General features: G+C 47.1%; 1 protein-coding gene across 1 annotated transcript in view; it reads right to left on the bottom strand.

Moving 5' to 3' along the window:
- Positions 1–5,049: 5,049 nt before the first annotated feature.
- Positions 5,050–17,053, bottom strand: part of LOC116824774 (metalloprotease TIKI1-like) — a 103,293-nt gene continuing 91,289 nt past the window's right edge. The window contains exons 6-7 of the mRNA XM_032780316.1: positions 8,954–9,208; positions 5,050–5,482 (exon numbers count right to left, since the gene is read on the bottom strand). Coding sequence (XP_032636207.1) covers positions 5,299–5,482; positions 8,954–9,208 — 439 coding nt within the window. The 3' untranslated portion in view covers positions 5,050–5,298. The remainder of the gene's footprint in view (positions 5,483–8,953; positions 9,209–17,053) is intronic.

Here is a 17,053-nt window from a genome sequence, read left to right as displayed (position 1 = left end):
TTTTGCCATAAAAAATTGTAAAAGTTGGTTAAAAACTAAAAGCAATTACAAAAGAAAGTAAAAGCACAATGCACCTGTAGCTATTTATTCCAGATGTTAGAAAGGAACCATACGAGTTAAGGACTTTATTATTCTAGGTGTTCAATGATTGTCAGTCTACAGGTCAACAAACTCAGTCACCAAGACAAGTTGTATAATATAGAGACATTGCCCGAGTGAAACGTTACATTTTTGGGGGCTAATTTCTGAGCTCTGCGGAGCTCAGACTTTGGGCCATTTTACGTGTGTGTGAGGTAGCACTCCAGTGACATTTATGGCAGCTGCTGGGCACTTTGGAAATTCTCCCCCTTAATTCTGGTGTCTAGATGGTAGCTGTTGAGTGTGGAGCTCTGCTGAAGAACTAGCCCGAGATGTTTACACAAGTGGATCGAGCTGTGCACATTCTTCTGTCTTCCTACTTTATTTTCACACTACATTCAGATACTAGAGTTTTATTACACAGACCAGATCTACACTATAAACTGACAGCAGTATAACCATGTCGCTCAGGGAAGTGAAAAGTCCACACCCCTGAGTGACACAGTTATGCTGACCTAACCCCCGTAGTGTAGACAGTGCTATGTAGATGAGAGATTTTCTCCCATTGATATAACTACCACCTCTCGCGGAGGTGGATTAACTACATCGAGGGGCGAAGCTCTTCTGTAGGCATAGTAACATCTTTGCTAAAGTGGCGCAGCTGCAGCATTTTAAGTGTGGACCTGCCCGTAGTTAGGGCCTGACTTTCCAACCCTTCTCTTTTCATTAGGACTAGTTGCATAGGGCAAGACTGCACACATGACAAGGGGTTACAGGATTGGGCCCATACTGAGCAAAACCAACACTCTTTTGGCTGTATAACCAATTTCAGGAGGAATACACCAAGTTCACAGTTTCTTTGGGCTAGTTTAATGGTTTAAGCATTTTATTCTGATAAAATCAATTCAGTGTAAATGATGGGTTTTCTCCTGTTTTTTCCAGAGATCAAACTACTGGAGAAATTTAACTTCTAAAGTGCATTCCACGGCTGTCTAAATGCGAGCTTTGAATGTGGTTTCTACACACTCTATGTCACAGTATTTTAAATAGCTGATCAAAAGATCCTATAGTAACCCAGTGAACTCTACCAGCATGTGTACCATGCTGGCGGAGTAATTGCAGCTTAAACTCAACAGGGAAGAAAATGGGACTAGTCATAAGACTAACCCAGCGTTTGAAGTGAAATTGAGAGAGTCTTGGCCCTCTTCGTCAATTCAGAAGTGCTACACTCTCCTACAGAGTTCCATCACGGACACTACAAAGGGAACAAATCCTATCAAGCGGAGCACAAAGAATAAAGGAAACAAAAGCTTATGTTTTTTCATCTCTATTTATCTTTCACGTTCTGTGAGCCTTGCCCTTTTCTGATCTGAAGAAGTCTAATTTTGCATTATTCATGGTAAAAATAAACGTAATAAAACAAAAAAAAACACCCAAACCCCACTTTTAGTGCTTTGCTTCTATTTGTTCTTTTGTGCTGCTGCTCCTTTAAGAAAGTCAAAACAAGTGAGATCCTAGAGGGGTGTTGGAGAACAGACAGCTGCATGCATTACTCCAGCTCATATTGTTAGCATGAACACTGGCGTGGTTTTGCACATAAGCTTTTGAGAACCAGGTTGAAGAACATGCAATTTTTTGCTCCTTTCTGCAATTTTATCTTGAGGATTATGCTCTGAGGGGGGTTGAAAGTAAACTCGTAATGAATCCCCCTTTTACTCCGGGGGGGTGTTCATAGCTTACAGAGAAGCAGTGTGAGATAAGAGTATAACATTAGTGTGTAAGAAAGAGCATTGTGCTGTGTATTGCCTCCTACAAAGCTCCAGAAGAAATCCCAGTCGTTAACAGAATGGGAAATAAATGAGAAAACAAAGTAAGATGTAATGCTTGAAAAGCCACGAGCAGCAGAGGGACAACCCATGAAATAACAAAAAGTGACTGACTGGAAGATGCACCAGGTCAAGATAAGTGATGTCCATGAATGATGTCCAGGTTTTTTTTTAAACAAATGTTACATTTTTTAAATATCACATTCATGATCATGTAAGTTTTCATTATTCAAGCAACACAAGCACACTGGGCCCTGTAATACTGGGGTACAAACTGAATATTGATCTGGGGTGTCATTTTTTAAGCACATGCCACTCAGCACAATAAAACAAAGAGACAATGAGGCTGTGGTCTAATTCAGACAGAATTATATTACCTACCCAGTGGATTCTCGAATGAGCTTTAATTTCTATTTCTTTCACTTATTACATCTCTACCCCAAGAGAACGCGACCCGCTATAAAACAAATTCAGATATAACGTGGTAAAGCAGCGGGGAGCCCCGGGCCTTTTAAAGTGCTACCCAAGCCCCACTGCTTTACTGTGTTGTATCTGAATTTGTGTGGAGCCCCGGGCCCTTTAAATCAGCGCCCAAGCCCCACTGCCGGAGCTCCAGCGGTGATTTAAACGGCCTGGGGCTCTGGCCGCTGCGGGGAGCCCCAGGCCCTTTAAATTCCCACCCGAGCCCTGCTGCCAGAGCTCTGGCCGTGATTTAAAGGGACTGGGGCTCCACGCAGCAGCTGGAGCACCGGACCCTTTAAATCACCACCAGGGAAGCCGGTCCAGTCCAGTACCGGACCAAACCTGATATAACACGGTTTCACCTATAAGGCGGTGAGATTTTTTGGCTCCCAAGGACCACATTATATTGGGGTAGAGGTGTACTTTGAAAGTGACAGCCTCCCCAATAGAGGGTGAAATCCTGGCCCAACTGAGGTCAATGGCAGTAGTCACACTGATTTCAAAGAAACCAGATTTCATGTAAAATATCTGGGACACTGTACAAAAAGAATTTTTTAAGGTGTGGGTGGGTGGCCCAAATGCAGCTAGTCAGCAAGTGGACAAGGAAGAACGAGTGAAAGACAAGTGGGCCAAGATGTACAAGTGTACCAAATACAACCTTACACTTAGCTCTGGAGACAGCAGCCTAGGGATTCTGGCCAACATGGCAAGGGAGGTCTTAGATGGGACTCCAGAACCTAGAAGATCCCCCCACCCCAATGCAGACTGAACCTCAGGACAATGAGCCAAGACAGCCGAAGCTATCCCGGTTGCTTTGGACAGACAAATGGAGAGCAGTCCCTTAGGCACATCTCAGGTCTGTTAGGCGGGTTCAGGGAACTTTTCTCTTACCACCGAACTACACTACAATCTTCCAAAAGTCTTGCCAAGTGGACACAAGCCCCAAAGGCCAACAAAATAGCAACAGCCCGGAGTCTGAGCACTTCTGGCTACCCATGGCTGCTGGGACGGCCCCTGAGGCTGACTGAACTGGTGCCAGGGCAAACCTTTGCTAGCCCTGGAATCTGGGAGCAAAGGGGACAGCTCTGTTGGACCCAATGATCTCGCCCATGCACACTGTATGCCAGCCTCCACACTCACTGAATGAAAGCAATTCTATTTCGGTTAGCTTGTGTCTCAGGATGCGATTTACATAGATGAACAATTAATGTGGTTAAATAAACCAGTAAGGGCCATATTGTGTCCTCGGTTGGACTCAGGCATTGACCCCAAAGCGAGTATTACGTGAACAAAGGCTGACAGGATTATTGCTTCAGCTAGGCTGATGCCTGAAAGGCCATGGGCTGTTAGGGATTAAGAGACCCAGTGGAGGGTCAAACTCCAGCTTCCCAGTGACCCAACAGTGACTGTGGCCTTTTCACTCCTGTTAGCGCTGCTGGGGAACAGCTCTGAACAGCAGCAGAGGCTCAGGAATGAGCCTGTGGGGAGCAGGGAGAAAAGCCAGCACTGACTGTTTTGTGCAGTGGCGACTGTGAAGAAGTCACACCAGACAGGAGGAGGAAAGGGGAAGCTGGGGCTTTAGTTAAAAGAAAATGGGAAGTGTAGCTGGTTCAGTTCATTTCCCCAGCCAGCTGCCAGCAGTTAGTGAAATGCCCTGTCTCACAGTCGGGCAGCATTATGAGGCGCCAGGAACCCTCTGGACCCACTTCGCAACACCTCAGCTAATGGTACATCTACACAGGAGCTGGAAGGTGTAATTTTCAGCCTGGGGAGACATCTGGGCGCCAGCCACCCGAGTACACACCTGGGATCTCAGATGGGCTGGTACTCAGATGGCGAGCCTGAGTCACCATGCCACCATAGTAAGACTGCTATTTTCAGTGCACTAGCTAGAGCAGAACTGGTGCGTATGTGTCTACTGGAGCTCCAAGCTGCAGTGTAGACGTACCCCAATAGCTTGCATTTCTGGGCACTCTGGGCCACGTCTACACTACAAGCGCTACAGAGGCACAGCTGCAGCTATGCCCCCGTAGCCCTGTGACCCAGACATTTTCTAGCGTGACGGAAAGGGGTCATTTAGCAGTGTCTACACCAGGGCTTAGGTCGACTTAACTCTGCCCCTCGGGGGGTGAATTTTAGATAGGTGTAGACCAGGCCTGAGTAAAAATGAGATGAATGGGAGGAAAAACAGGGCTGCACTACAGAAAAGCCCAGTCAATGGAGGCGTTTGACTCAATGTGATTTTGGCTTCGCTTCTCTCCCCTCAGAAATGTTGCTAAGCATTAAGGGCCCGGATTCCCTCAGCGCACGTTTTACATGCAGTGCTTCTCCGCTCAGAGAAGGCCAGTCTTGATTAAGAGTAACATTGTCAAAAGCAACTTTCAAAGGGACTTTAAACTCCCAACCCACTTCGGTCCTTTTGAACATTTTCCCCTAAATGAAATGTATCATTTGGGGCCCAAAATGGGGAGAAATCCAAGTGGCAGATACCAACACAGACATCAGATACCAGCCTCTTCTCAGCTGTGCTGATGTGACCAAAACGTTCTCTTCTAGCCAAAGTCACCAATGAGTTGGTAGCATTTAACTTATTGCACCACATGAGGCAGTGAAGGCAAAAAAATATATTTAGTCGAGTTCATACAGCTAAACAACAGCTATGTTACAGCGACACTGTATATCTCCCAAGAGCATTATGGGATACCTTGCAATAATTCTTCTGCAAGAGAAGAATAAATAATGGCTTTCATTAAAAATATCTTCTCCTGTATTGGTCATGTCAAGCCAGTTAATAGTGTTAGTGGTTCAGATTCAGGAAAAGGAGGAGTCTAAAGGTATTCCAAAGAACAGGCATCCCACCTGAAGATTCTGGTCTTGTATGTTTCCCCCCACAAGTTTTTTAGCCAAAGATCCTGCAGTTTCACCCCAAGTCTCACTGCAGCATTGTTAATGTCTGCAACGCCCATGTCAATAGCAAGATGAGCAGAGAGTGAACAGGCATGTGGGCCCGGCTGGTTTCTGTGTGAAGGTGACTGGATCGCCCATGTCCCCGTGGCTGAGGTTCTACTGTAATGTAGCCATTAATGATGCGAATCCGGGGAGGTGGGTCAGTGATACTGCAAGGCAAAGAGAGAAGAATCTTGGTCAGCAGTTAGTCACAAGGGTCCATGATCACCACAGACCAGGAGTCAAATTGTCACAAAAATGCCCACAGGAGGGTCCACGGGCAACTTGTGGAGTTGCCTGCAGATCTTCTGGGTTCCTGAATGAGGCCGAGTTTGGCCTCCCTGCCCCATGGATCCACAAGGAAAGGGAGCCCTTCACTCTCCCCATGCTGAACCTCTCTAGCCCCACTGACAGCTGTTACTCCTGTCCCTGAGCTGGGATCTACCTGATTAGACTCCTTTTCACTCACAGAAGGGACAGTCGATCCCGGGGGAGCAGAGAGGTATTAGCAACATTCCTGAGCCCCTGCAGCCAGCCTTTCGGCTGATCAGCAACCATAGCAGATAAATCTCGCCTTGCCACAGAGAAGGCTTTGCTGACCAGCATTCTCGCCACACACGTGGCACCAATTTATAGGGTTGATGCATCTGCTGTCAACAGCTGAGCCTGAACTCCGTCCAGGTTCTCTCCGGTTTGCACATGCACGTTAGCATGAACCAAGCCTCTCTTCAGCCTCCATATAAATGATGCTCCATGTGAAAGAGCACCACTGGCAGGTGGGGAAAGCACATAGGCCATACATGGGACAGTGGGAGTGAGGAAAATCCAGGCATCTATTAGAAATGCTTCTCAGTCTAGAGACTGAGAAGCAAAGGTCCACGTGAAAAGCCTGTCCCAAAGAAGAGTGTGAGGTGCGGGCACTGCTCTCTGGATAACAGGCTGGAGCCAGATTTGGCCCTGAGGCTATAGGCGGAAACAGCTCAAATCCCCTGGCCCAGCATTGTTAGGTGGAAAGTAAAATAAATTCCAACAAAATTCCAGCAAGCACATCTGCCCAACGGTACAAGCATATTCATTTCACTTGCACCAGCGAGCTCCAGCTGCTGTGCACTATTCTTGCTTTACATTGGCCGAGTGCATTACGCAAAAATGCTTGGGGAATTTGAAGGTAATTAGTCTGCTTTTTGAAAACACTTACCACTCCATATCCAAAAGCCCCCGCAGGTGGCTCCTTCAGTAACTGGACAGAAGCCAGCTGGCAGTGCAACAAAGCAGAGAGCAGATACGTAGAGGAGCACAGACCAGAGCAATTCAGGCCAAGCCCACTACAAGACTGCCTGAAATCACTTGAGTTAGGCCATTCATGTTTACGTGCTCACAGGCGTTAAGTTATGAATGGCCCAGACCCAAGCACAACAGATTTACCGACGGACAGAGATGGATCTATAGGAGTAAGGGCTGTGACTTCTGAGATGGACTGAGTATTTATGTCTGAAGGGCTCCTGCGAATGACTGAATTTCATCAGTGTCATGTGAAACAGCACCACTAGGTGGGGTACTTAGCACAAGAGAAGCATGCAGAGGGGTTTGCATGTGCTTGCTGGCTCTTTTCAGGAAGTGTCCATCACCCAGAGATAGTGTAGGACATCTAGGGCGTAAAGTTAGTATTAATTTGCCACACATTCAAACAGTGCAGAGACCCCTGCAATGGAAAGAATCTAACCTGAAGCGCAGTGATGGGCAGTTTAGTGACAGTCTGGTGCATATATAGTGGCGTTCTACAGTTCTCCCTAGCTGGAAGGCAGACAACCAAGAAGAAAAATATCACTCAGCTTGTTTTCCCCCAGTACAGAAGCTGTTTGGGAGGCTCATCCTCTAGCCATTTACTCCCTCTGCTGCTAGGGTCATTACTAAAAAATCAGACTTTGTTTCTGGTTCAAGTGATGCATTTCATGGGTGGAAATAAAACTGCAAAGGTGCAAAAAGAAGAGAGATCTGGTCTCTGCCCAGGGCTGCCCAGAGTGGGGAGCAAGTGGGGCAATTTGCCCCAGGCTCTGCAGGGGGCCCCATGAGTGTTTTTTGGGGCCCCTGGAGCGGGGTCCTTCACTCACTCCGAGGGTCCCAGAAAAAACTCTTGTGGGTCCAGGGCCCCCGGAGCGTCTTCCGCTCCGGGTCTTTGGCTGCAATTCAGCCGTGGGGGGTACCTGCCGTGGGTCTTCGGGGCACTTCGGCAGCGGGTCCCAGAGCAGAAGGACCCCCTGCCACCGAATTACCGCCGAAGCAGGTGCCCCCTGCTGCCGAAAACCTCAGGCCCCCTGAATCCTCTGGGCAGCCCTGTCTCCGCCAGTGTCAAGGCCCTAAAGGCACATATACCTGGAGTCAGGAGGGGGTTGCTGACAGTAGCCACCAACAGAACTTTATCCCTGGATATCTGACTAGAGCATTCCTGAAGTGGAAATTGGAGAAACAGCCCTTACCCCCGGTTATGCTCAACTGACACTTCCCCCCATCTTACCTCAGCTGATCCTGCAAACACTCAGGAGTAGGCTTTAGCACAAGCAGTCCCATTGACTTCTACAGGAATGTCGCATGCATAACATTAAACGTGTGTGGATGTATGAAGAATCAGGGCCCAAACTGGTAAAGGCTCTGGGTTATCCTTTAGGACTGTCTGCCAAAGGTCAAGCTAATACCAGCTATAGCACTAAAAACCACCACCAACTATAACTAACATCTACTTTACTACCTGCAGTAAACAAAAATTATAGCAACCTATGCAACCACATTTAATAAACAGTAGAATGATCATCTCTGTATTTAAACTCAGACAAGAACAGCCATTGCAGCTTTCCCCCAACCTGTCCCCGTAATATATCACTCAGAGGGATGGAAAAGCAATGATATGTTGATGTAATGTATCAAAGCAGTGCAGGTGCTCTGAAGTGCTCTCTACCTTGAGGCTGATGAAAAATAACGATTCAGAGAGTCCCACTGAATTGAATTGATAAACTTGTTCAAAATTTGTAGGGGCCGATTCTCCATTGCCCTGCCCCTTCCAAGGTCATTTAAACTGCACGCAGTGGGAGTAGAACGCTCCCCGTCCGAATGAGCACATTTCCCTGGGGTATATGTTGGCACAAGGTGATGGAGAATCAGAGCTGCATTTTATCAGATGAGAAGGAAATAAGTAAAACTACAGATGCACATTTAGCAGTGGGTCAGTGGCAGATGGAAGGTGCTTGAGGAACAACACACAGTTCAAAAGGTGGCTACGGTTCTTGTGGTTCTATCTGTCCTAGGAGAGTCAGCTCTCTTGGTGGGTAAAACCACCTTAGTTACCTCTTCCCCACCCTCACCCCACCTTATTTGTGATACTAAGCCAATTATGCAGACAGAACCAGTTGCATTGTTAATGGTGTGTTAGGGCACTAGAGACATGAACAGGAGCCTTTCTATTATTATTTAAATCTAAATGCATAAATAAGAATTGCAGGAGATAAGAGGCCAAATTCTGCTCTTTGGATTTGCCCCAGAGGAAGTGAAGAGAGTTTAAAAACACAGGGTTTGTGGTATGTTAATGAGCTGCGATAAACAGCCCATCTTAATGTAGCGGAGCGCCTCCCTCCCCCACTAGTCGGTACCTTTCTTCAATGCGAACCCAGAGGTCGTTAAACTGGCGCAGCCTTTGCTTCTTCTGTTGCTTCTTCTTCTTCTTCTTGTATTTCCTGTCCACTTTCTCCAGCAGGTGGACACTCTCTGGCAGCAGCAGGTGGGGCAGAAGCTCCTCTTCCTCTTTCTGAGGATGCGGAGGGCGGTGCAGCTCCTGGGTGATCACATAGGGGGTGTACGCAGGTGAGGATGATGAGAAGGTTGACCAGGTTTTTTGATTCTTCCCGCTGGGGGGAGGGAAGAAAACCAGAATGTTTGGAACGCCCTTGAGTGGGGGTCTTGATCCAGCCCCATGGCAACCGAGATGCCATGCAGCCTCCTGATCCCCTACATCAACAAGTATTTCCTCTGGAAGTTCTGCTGGTTCAAATCTTACCATCTACCCATCCTCTGTTTCCCCCCCAAGTCACACCTCGGGTCAAGCAGAGTCTCTTCAGTTCAGAGGGGCTAAGGAACGAGTGTCTCCGACACGGAGCAATGCACAGGCTGAGCTTAGGAGAAAAAGATCATTCAAGGATAACATAATGCGCTTGGCTGATGACATTGCCAAAACGCCGCTGCTGAGAGGCCCTGAGTGCCTGCTAAAGTCCGACTGGCAGATAGTCAACGTTTCTCAGAATCAGGCCAAAAAATAATAGATTCTAAGGCCAGAAGGGACCATGATGCTCATCTGTCTGACCTCCTCCATAGCACAGCTCAGAGAATGTCACCCTGTTATTCCTGCATCTGGCCCAGCTTGAGGTGGAATGATCTGTTAGAAAGGCAGCCAGTCTGGGGGCACGTCAGCACTTCAAACACTGCAGCAACACAGCTGCACTGCTGTAGTGCTTATGGGAAAATGCTCCTACACCGATAGGAGAGTTTCTACCCTTGGCATAGTTAATCCACCTCCTTGAGAGGAGGGAGCGCTGTCTCCCATCAAGCGCTGTCTACGCATTGGGTTAGGTTGGTATAACTGCATTGGTCAGAGATTTTTCACACCCCGAGCTATGTGGTTATACCAATATAGGTCCGTAGTGTAGACCCAGCCTAGGTTTCAAGTCTCCAAAGGATGCACAATTTACCACATTCCTTGGGGTAAGCTGAATTACCCTCACCATTACAAATCTGTATCTTGTAAACGAGTGATCTAGCGACGAAAGGCTCTATATATCATTAGTAATCCCTGGAGCCATGCAGGCCCTCAGGGATGGGACAAACAGAAGCAGAGAATGCATTTGAGATGGTCTATAACTGGCCTTTTAACGAAGAGTTTGATACAGCTTCCAATAGTATAGTAGTTACAGGGTTAATTCACACTCACAGCCATGCTGCCGTTTCCACTGGGGAATCTAAACACCAGTTCTGAAGTACTCACTGGCAGCTAGGAAAGATGGTCCAGTGGTTAGGGCACGGGCTTGGGAGCTAGAAGACCAGCATGCAGTTCCCTGCTTTCCCACAGACTTCCCCGGTGACCTTGGCAAGTCACTTAGTCTCTCGTTGCTCTGCTCCCCATCTGTTAAAAGACATAACTGCCCTGCCCTACCTCACAGGTGTGTGCTGATGAGAAATACATGGAAGCCTGTGAGATGTTCAGGCACTACAATAAGGGGCCCCTATGGGATGGAGAGTTTTAATGGGAGATGTGTGTCTGGTCAGCCTGTCGCTTGGTGGCAGCAGATCCCATTGATTCGAGGGGATCTAGGCCAGCCCTAGAGGCTGGAGACATCACTTTGAAGGCCCCTAGGATAGCAAAGCTGAAGCATGCTGCAGAGAGGAGACACTTGCAGAAAGGCCATGTGCTGGGACAAGGAAGGTTCTTTCCCCCACAAGGCTGGCTCTGGGGAGCACAGGGACCACTCCTTCCTCCAAAAAGCAGTTATGGGCCTGCTGTTCTTCCTCTGAACCTGGCTGCCATGGGTGGTGGGTACAATCGGCCAGGGCAGGCTAAGCCTCCCCTGGTGTACTGCTGCCACTGGACACTGGTTGTGCGGTTTGCACGGGAAGTTTTTGCTTATTATTATGCCCCATGAAGGTTCCAGGGACTGAGGAGGCAGTATGTACTACTCAGCTTCTCGGGTTCATAAGTAACCCCCCTGGACTCAGGTTCTTCAAGAAGAGAAGTTTTTCTCACAGGGCAGCTTGGGGTCTCAAGAGGGAAGGTGCGGCGTCAGTGGGGCAGCTTCAGATGGCCCAGGGGTCCTCTGGTGGGGGTCCTCCAGCCGCAAGGGGCTCAGGTCATGGCAGGGGTGACCTCGGGCAGAACAGGTGAGGCCAGAGGGAGCTATCCTCCTCAAAGGGGGGCTCCACCCATCACCCATGATGGCAGCGGAGTAGGAGCTGGTGCAACCAGGGAAGCAATCTGTCTCATCTTCAAGCACACACTATCTGCTTGGTGCCAGCTCTGCACCATGCCTGATGCAGGGAAGTAGCTTTAAAGCTACAACCCAATCCTTGGTGTCTGTAAGAAAGGGTATTTTCCCTTAAGTGGAGCCCATGCAAATTCCTCTTAAGCACCTGGACGATCTATCTTTTTAACAGCATTCCATTCAAAGCTGGAGCACAGCCTCAATACCTGAGTGATCTGGAGGTTAACGTATAGCACGAGGAGAAGCAGCAGACAGGCTGGAGACTGTCTTTGGCTGAAATTATTCAAGATAGTTTAAGTCCAAAGCAGATTGCGAAGAGTTACAAAACTGGGTGACTGGGCAAGGAAATGGCAGATGAAATTCAATATTTATAAACGCACAGTAAAGCACATTGGAAAACACAATCCCAAGTATACATATAAAATGATGGAGTTTTACACTAGTTGTTACCACTCAAGGAAGAGATCTTGGAGTCATTGTGGATAGTCCTCTGAAAACACCTGCTCAATGTGCGGCAGCAGTCAAAAAAGTGAACAGAATATTGGGAACCATTAGGAAAGTGATAGATAATAGTACAGATAACATAATGCCACTATATAAATCTATAGTATGCCCACACCTTGAACACTGCATGCAGTTTTGGTTGCCTCATCTCAAAAAAGCTATATTGGAATTGGAAAAGGTGGAAAGAATGGCAACAAAAAAATCATTTGGAGTCTAGAACAGGAGACGAGATTAAAAAGACTGGCACTGTTCCTCTTGGAAAAGAGAAAACTGAAGGATGATATGATAGAGATTAATAAAACCATGACTGGTGTGGAGAAAGTGAATAAGGAAGTGTTATTTACCCCTTCACATAACACATGGATCAGAGGTCACCCAATGAAATTAACAGGCAGCAGGTTTAAAGCAAACATAAGAAGGTACTTTGTCACACAACGCACAGTCAACCTGTGGAGCTCATTGCCAAGGGATGCTGTGAAGGCCAAAACTGTAACTGGATAAGTTCATGGAGGATCAGTCCATCAATGGCTATTATCTAGGACAGTCAGGAATGCAACCCCATGCTTTGGGTGTTCCTAAAGCTCTGACTGCTAGAAACTGTGACTAGAGGAGAAGGGAATTGCCCTGTTCTGTTCACTCCCTCTGAAACATCTGCCACTGGCCACTGTCAGAAGACAGGATACTGGGCTAGAAGGACCATTGGTCTGACCCAGGATGGTCGTTCTTTTGTTCTTAAATATAAAAGGAAGAGAGTGAGCAAAAATATGTTGCTTTCACCAGCTGGCCATTCCCTGGGAGTACAATGAGCATTTCCCTTCTCTTGCTGCAACGGCAGAGTCAGGCTCCCAGAGAGAAGATGGGCTGATTTCAGTGAGAGTTTGGAGTTTCCAGACTGGTCTGGTCACTGAACCTGAACTCTGTGATGGAATTTAAAGCAAGTTTCAATCAAACAGATCAAAGGCGAGAGGCTGTGGAATGGAATGTGAGTCCCCATTGGAAGGGGAGAACGAAATTAGGAGTGATTTTGCAATCATTTCCTGAAGAAAACGGAGAACTGAACACTGAGCCAGGATGACTGAGAGGACAGAGGCAGTGCCAAGAAATGAGAACATTTGGGACCGTGAAGGAGAAGGCACTCTGAAGAAAGATCTCAGATAGAGACACTTAATACAGGGCTGGGTTTGGAATGCAAACAGATTCTGAGTTATTCTTTCCTGTCCAAGCACTACAGTGCCCTGCTTCCCTCCACTCCAGTCTTTCCTGTCCTTTTCTCAGTTTCTTACAGTATCACCGCTGGGCCCTGGGCATGCTACAAACTTGCTGAGCTCCTCCACACTTAACTCCCTCTTAAAGACCCACTGCTACTGTGCTGCCTACAGCAACCTAAGTGGACCTATTTGTTGTTGTCCTTCCCCTAACCTCTGCCATCCCATCTGTCCTGAAACTGTGAGCAAGGACCGCCCCTTTGTGAGGGTTTAGAAAGCACCTAGCGTTTCACGGGCACTGCCACAAACACATCACAGTGAGAGTTAGGAATCCAATCCTTTGGTGAGGCTGGGAGGTGCCTATTCAAATAGCACAGGGCACCTGTTTTATTCACTGTTCACACACATCAGCCTTGTATTTTTAGAGTGACACGGTTATTACAGGTGCAGATCTCAGGCCTTTGAATGGCAGCAGATCCCAGACCCCGAGTGACACAGGGATAGTCAGAGGCCTGGAGACATGCCGCATCGCCCTCCCCTGGGGCCAGGTCGCCCAGGCAGAACTCTCCTTGAACACAGCAGCTGCAGAGGGGAGCGGGAGTCGCACTCATCACGGCTGTGATTGTATGATGAATATTTTATGAAATACATATTCAGCCTAAAATCAGGAATAACATTTAAAAGCTCAAAACAGAGACACCAGGAGCTTAATTAAATTCAAGGCACTATATATAACTGTCCTCGGTGCTCTCTGCTGTGGGGCTGGAGCAGTGTCTCTCTCCTCCTTGCCCTTTGCTAGGACAGAAGCCTTGCCTCCCCCTCCATGCTCCAGCTCCTGCCCTCTCAAAGGAACAGAAGCCCTTGCCGCAGCTGGCTCTGCTGGTTCCTCCCAGAGCTGGGAGCTCAATTCACTCGGTCTCCTGTCTGGTCCTCCGTTCACAGAAAAGCATGTGCACACACACAGAGTGTGAGCGTGCAAGTCATGGCTATGGCCCTGTATGTTCCCTTTGCACAACAACGGTGGCTCAAAGGGGCCCTCAGGTTGCCCTAAGAGGGAAGCTGAGGAGGCTGCCACTACATAGTATCACACCTCTGGAGGGCAGGCTGATTTATCCTCCCCCTCACCTGACAGCCCTTCACTCTGCTCTGTTCCCTATGCTGCAGATTGGCTTCCTTTCTGTTTCACTCTGAAGTGTTTGCTTCAGCCACTTGCTGTTCTTCCTCTCGTCTCTTATGTTCATCTTCCCATTTTACAATAACGTTTCAAGTAACTTCAGGGCCAATGAACAGTGCCAGACTGAGATGCCAAGATACTTCCCCATAAGACTCCCCTGTCCTGGAGGGTAGGAACTAAAGCTAAACTTCCCATATCTATGCAGGTGTTTTACAGTGAGACAGCCTCCTAGGATAGCGGCATGGGAATGTGCTTACATGTCCACTGGGGCTGGGCTGAGATCATATGTCACAGATTGCCATCATCTGGGAAGGACTTCTGACCATTTACCGACCTACAGGCCTGTTAGTCTGACCTCAATTGTATGCAAGGATTCGGAACAAATTTTGAAAGAGAAAGTAGTTAAGGACGTAGAGGTTAATGGTACTTGCGATAAAATACAACATGGTTTTACAAAAGGTAGATTGTGCCAGCCCAACCTGATTTCCTTCTTTGAGAAGATACCTGATTTTTTTAGGCAAAGGAAACACAGTAGCTCTAATCTACCTGGACTTTAGTAAGGCATTTGATACAGGTCCACATGGGAAATTATTAAATTGGAGAAGATGGGGATTAATAGAGAACTGAAAGGTGGATAAGGAACTGGTTGACGGGGGAGACTACAACAGGTCATGCTGAAAGGTGAACTGTCAGGCTGGAAGGAGATTATTGTGGGAGTTCCTCAGGGATCGGTCTTGGGACCAATCTTATTTAATACTTTCATTAATGCCCTTGGTACAAAAAGTGGGAGTGTGCTTATAAAATCTGCAGATGACACAAAGTTGGGAGGTATTGCCAATATGGAGGAGGACTAGAATACAGACGCTCCCTGATTTACGCAAGTGTTCCGTTACGGAACGCCTTGTGTAACTCGAATTTTGCGTAAGTTGGAAACGTATACCATTACACAAAAAAAAAAACCCTAAACAAACAAAAAAACCCTCCTATTTCTAGCTTATGGAACTTTTTCCGTAAATGCAGATTTCTGTAAATTGGGTTTGCGTAACCCGGGGTGGGGGAGCGTCTGTATCATACAAGAAGATATGGATGACCCTGTAAACTGGAGCAATAGAAATGGGATGAAATTTAATAGTGCACAGTGCAAGATCATGCATTTAGGGATTAACAACAAGAATTTTTGCTATAAGCTGGGGATATATCAGTTGGAAGTAACAGAGCAGAGGAAAGACCTGACTGTATTGGTTGATCGTAGGATGACTGAGCCGCCAGTACGATGTGGCCATGAAAATGGCTAATGCAATCTTAGGATGCATTAGTCAAGGTATTTCCAGTAGAGACGGGGAAGTCTTAGTACCAGTATACAAGGCACTGGTGAGACCTCATCTGGAATAGTGTGTGAAGTTCTGGTCTTCCACGTTTAAAGAGAGATGAATTCCAATTGGAACAAGTGCAGTGAAAGGCTGCTAGGATGATCCGAGGAATGGAAAACCTGTCTTATGATAGGAGACTCAAAGAGCTTGGCTTGTTTAACCTAACCAAAAGAAGGCTGAGGGGAGATATGAGTGCTCTCTATAAATACATCAGAGAGAGAAATACCAGGGAGGAAGAGAAGTTATTTAAGTTAATCACCATTGTGGACACAAAACAAATGGATATAAACTGGCCATCAACAAGTTTAGCCTTGAAATTAGATGAAGGTTTCTAACTATCAGAGGAGTGAAGTTTGGGAACAGCCTCCCAAAGGGGAGCAGAGGGGGCAAAAAAAACAAACAAAAAAACAAACAAAAGGCAAAAAAACCCCACCACATCCCACTGGCTTCAAGCCTGAGCTTGATAAGTTTATGGAGAGGATAGTGTGATGGGACTACCTCCAATGGCAGGTAGCTGATTGGCGACTGCTCGCAGCAAATCTCTCCAATGGCCGGAGATGGGACACTAGATGGGGAGGGCTCTGAGTAACTACAGAGAATTCTTTCCCAGGTGTCTGCCTGGTGGGACTTGCCCACTTGCTCAGAGTCTAATGTCTATTTGGGGTCGGGAAGGAATTTTCCCCCAGCTCAGATTGGCAGAGACCCTGGGGGGTTTTCACCTTCCTTTCCAGCATATGCCACGGGTCATTTGCAGGTTTTAACTAGTGTAAATAGTTGATTCTCTGAAACTTGACGTTTTTAAATCATGATTGGAGGACTTCAGTAACTATGCCTGAGATCTATTACAGGAGTGGTGGGTGGGGTTCTGTGGCCTGCAATGTGCTGGAGGTCAGACTGATGGTCACTTCTGACCTTAAAATATGAGTCTAAGCAGGTTCAAGCCAGTGACCGAGAGGTGAAAACCTCTGTATCCCATTACCAGGCCTCTGAGCTATCCTGTAATGAGCCTCAAAATCATCCCAAGAGGGACTTTCCTTCCTTTGTTTTTCATTCCATTCTAAACTCATTTCCCATCTTAGCCTTGCTTTGAAATAGTCCTAGATGACTATTCCGAACATTTTAACAGAGCCATTTATCTTCATTTTTTTCTCTGAATACAGGATTAATCTCTGACTCCCTGATCACTTTCCTTGTTCAGCAGGTTTCAGCCACAGCTCCACCAAGGGCTTCATTCTCAGCTCTCAAATTGCACATCATAAAATTATTTCAGGGGGAGGTTTTCGAAGGCACAAATGGCAGTTAATTAGGCACTGAACTTTCCCTGACTGTCAGTGGGAGTTAGGGGCCTGTTTCTTTGACACCCGCCCTTGCCTCCTTTAATGTATAAAATACTATGGGCAAAACTCTGGCCCCGTTCCAGGCAAGGGGAGTTTTGCCATTGATTTCAGTGGGGTCAAGATTTTACTCTGTG

Source organism: Chelonoidis abingdonii, chromosome 6 (genome assembly GCF_003597395.2).
Source record: "Chelonoidis abingdonii isolate Lonesome George chromosome 6, CheloAbing_2.0, whole genome shotgun sequence".
Classification (NCBI taxonomy): Eukaryota; Metazoa; Chordata; order Testudines; family Testudinidae; genus Chelonoidis; species Chelonoidis abingdonii.
The sequence above is the reverse complement of the archived record's forward strand: the minus strand, read 5'-3'. Positions and strand labels throughout refer to the sequence as shown.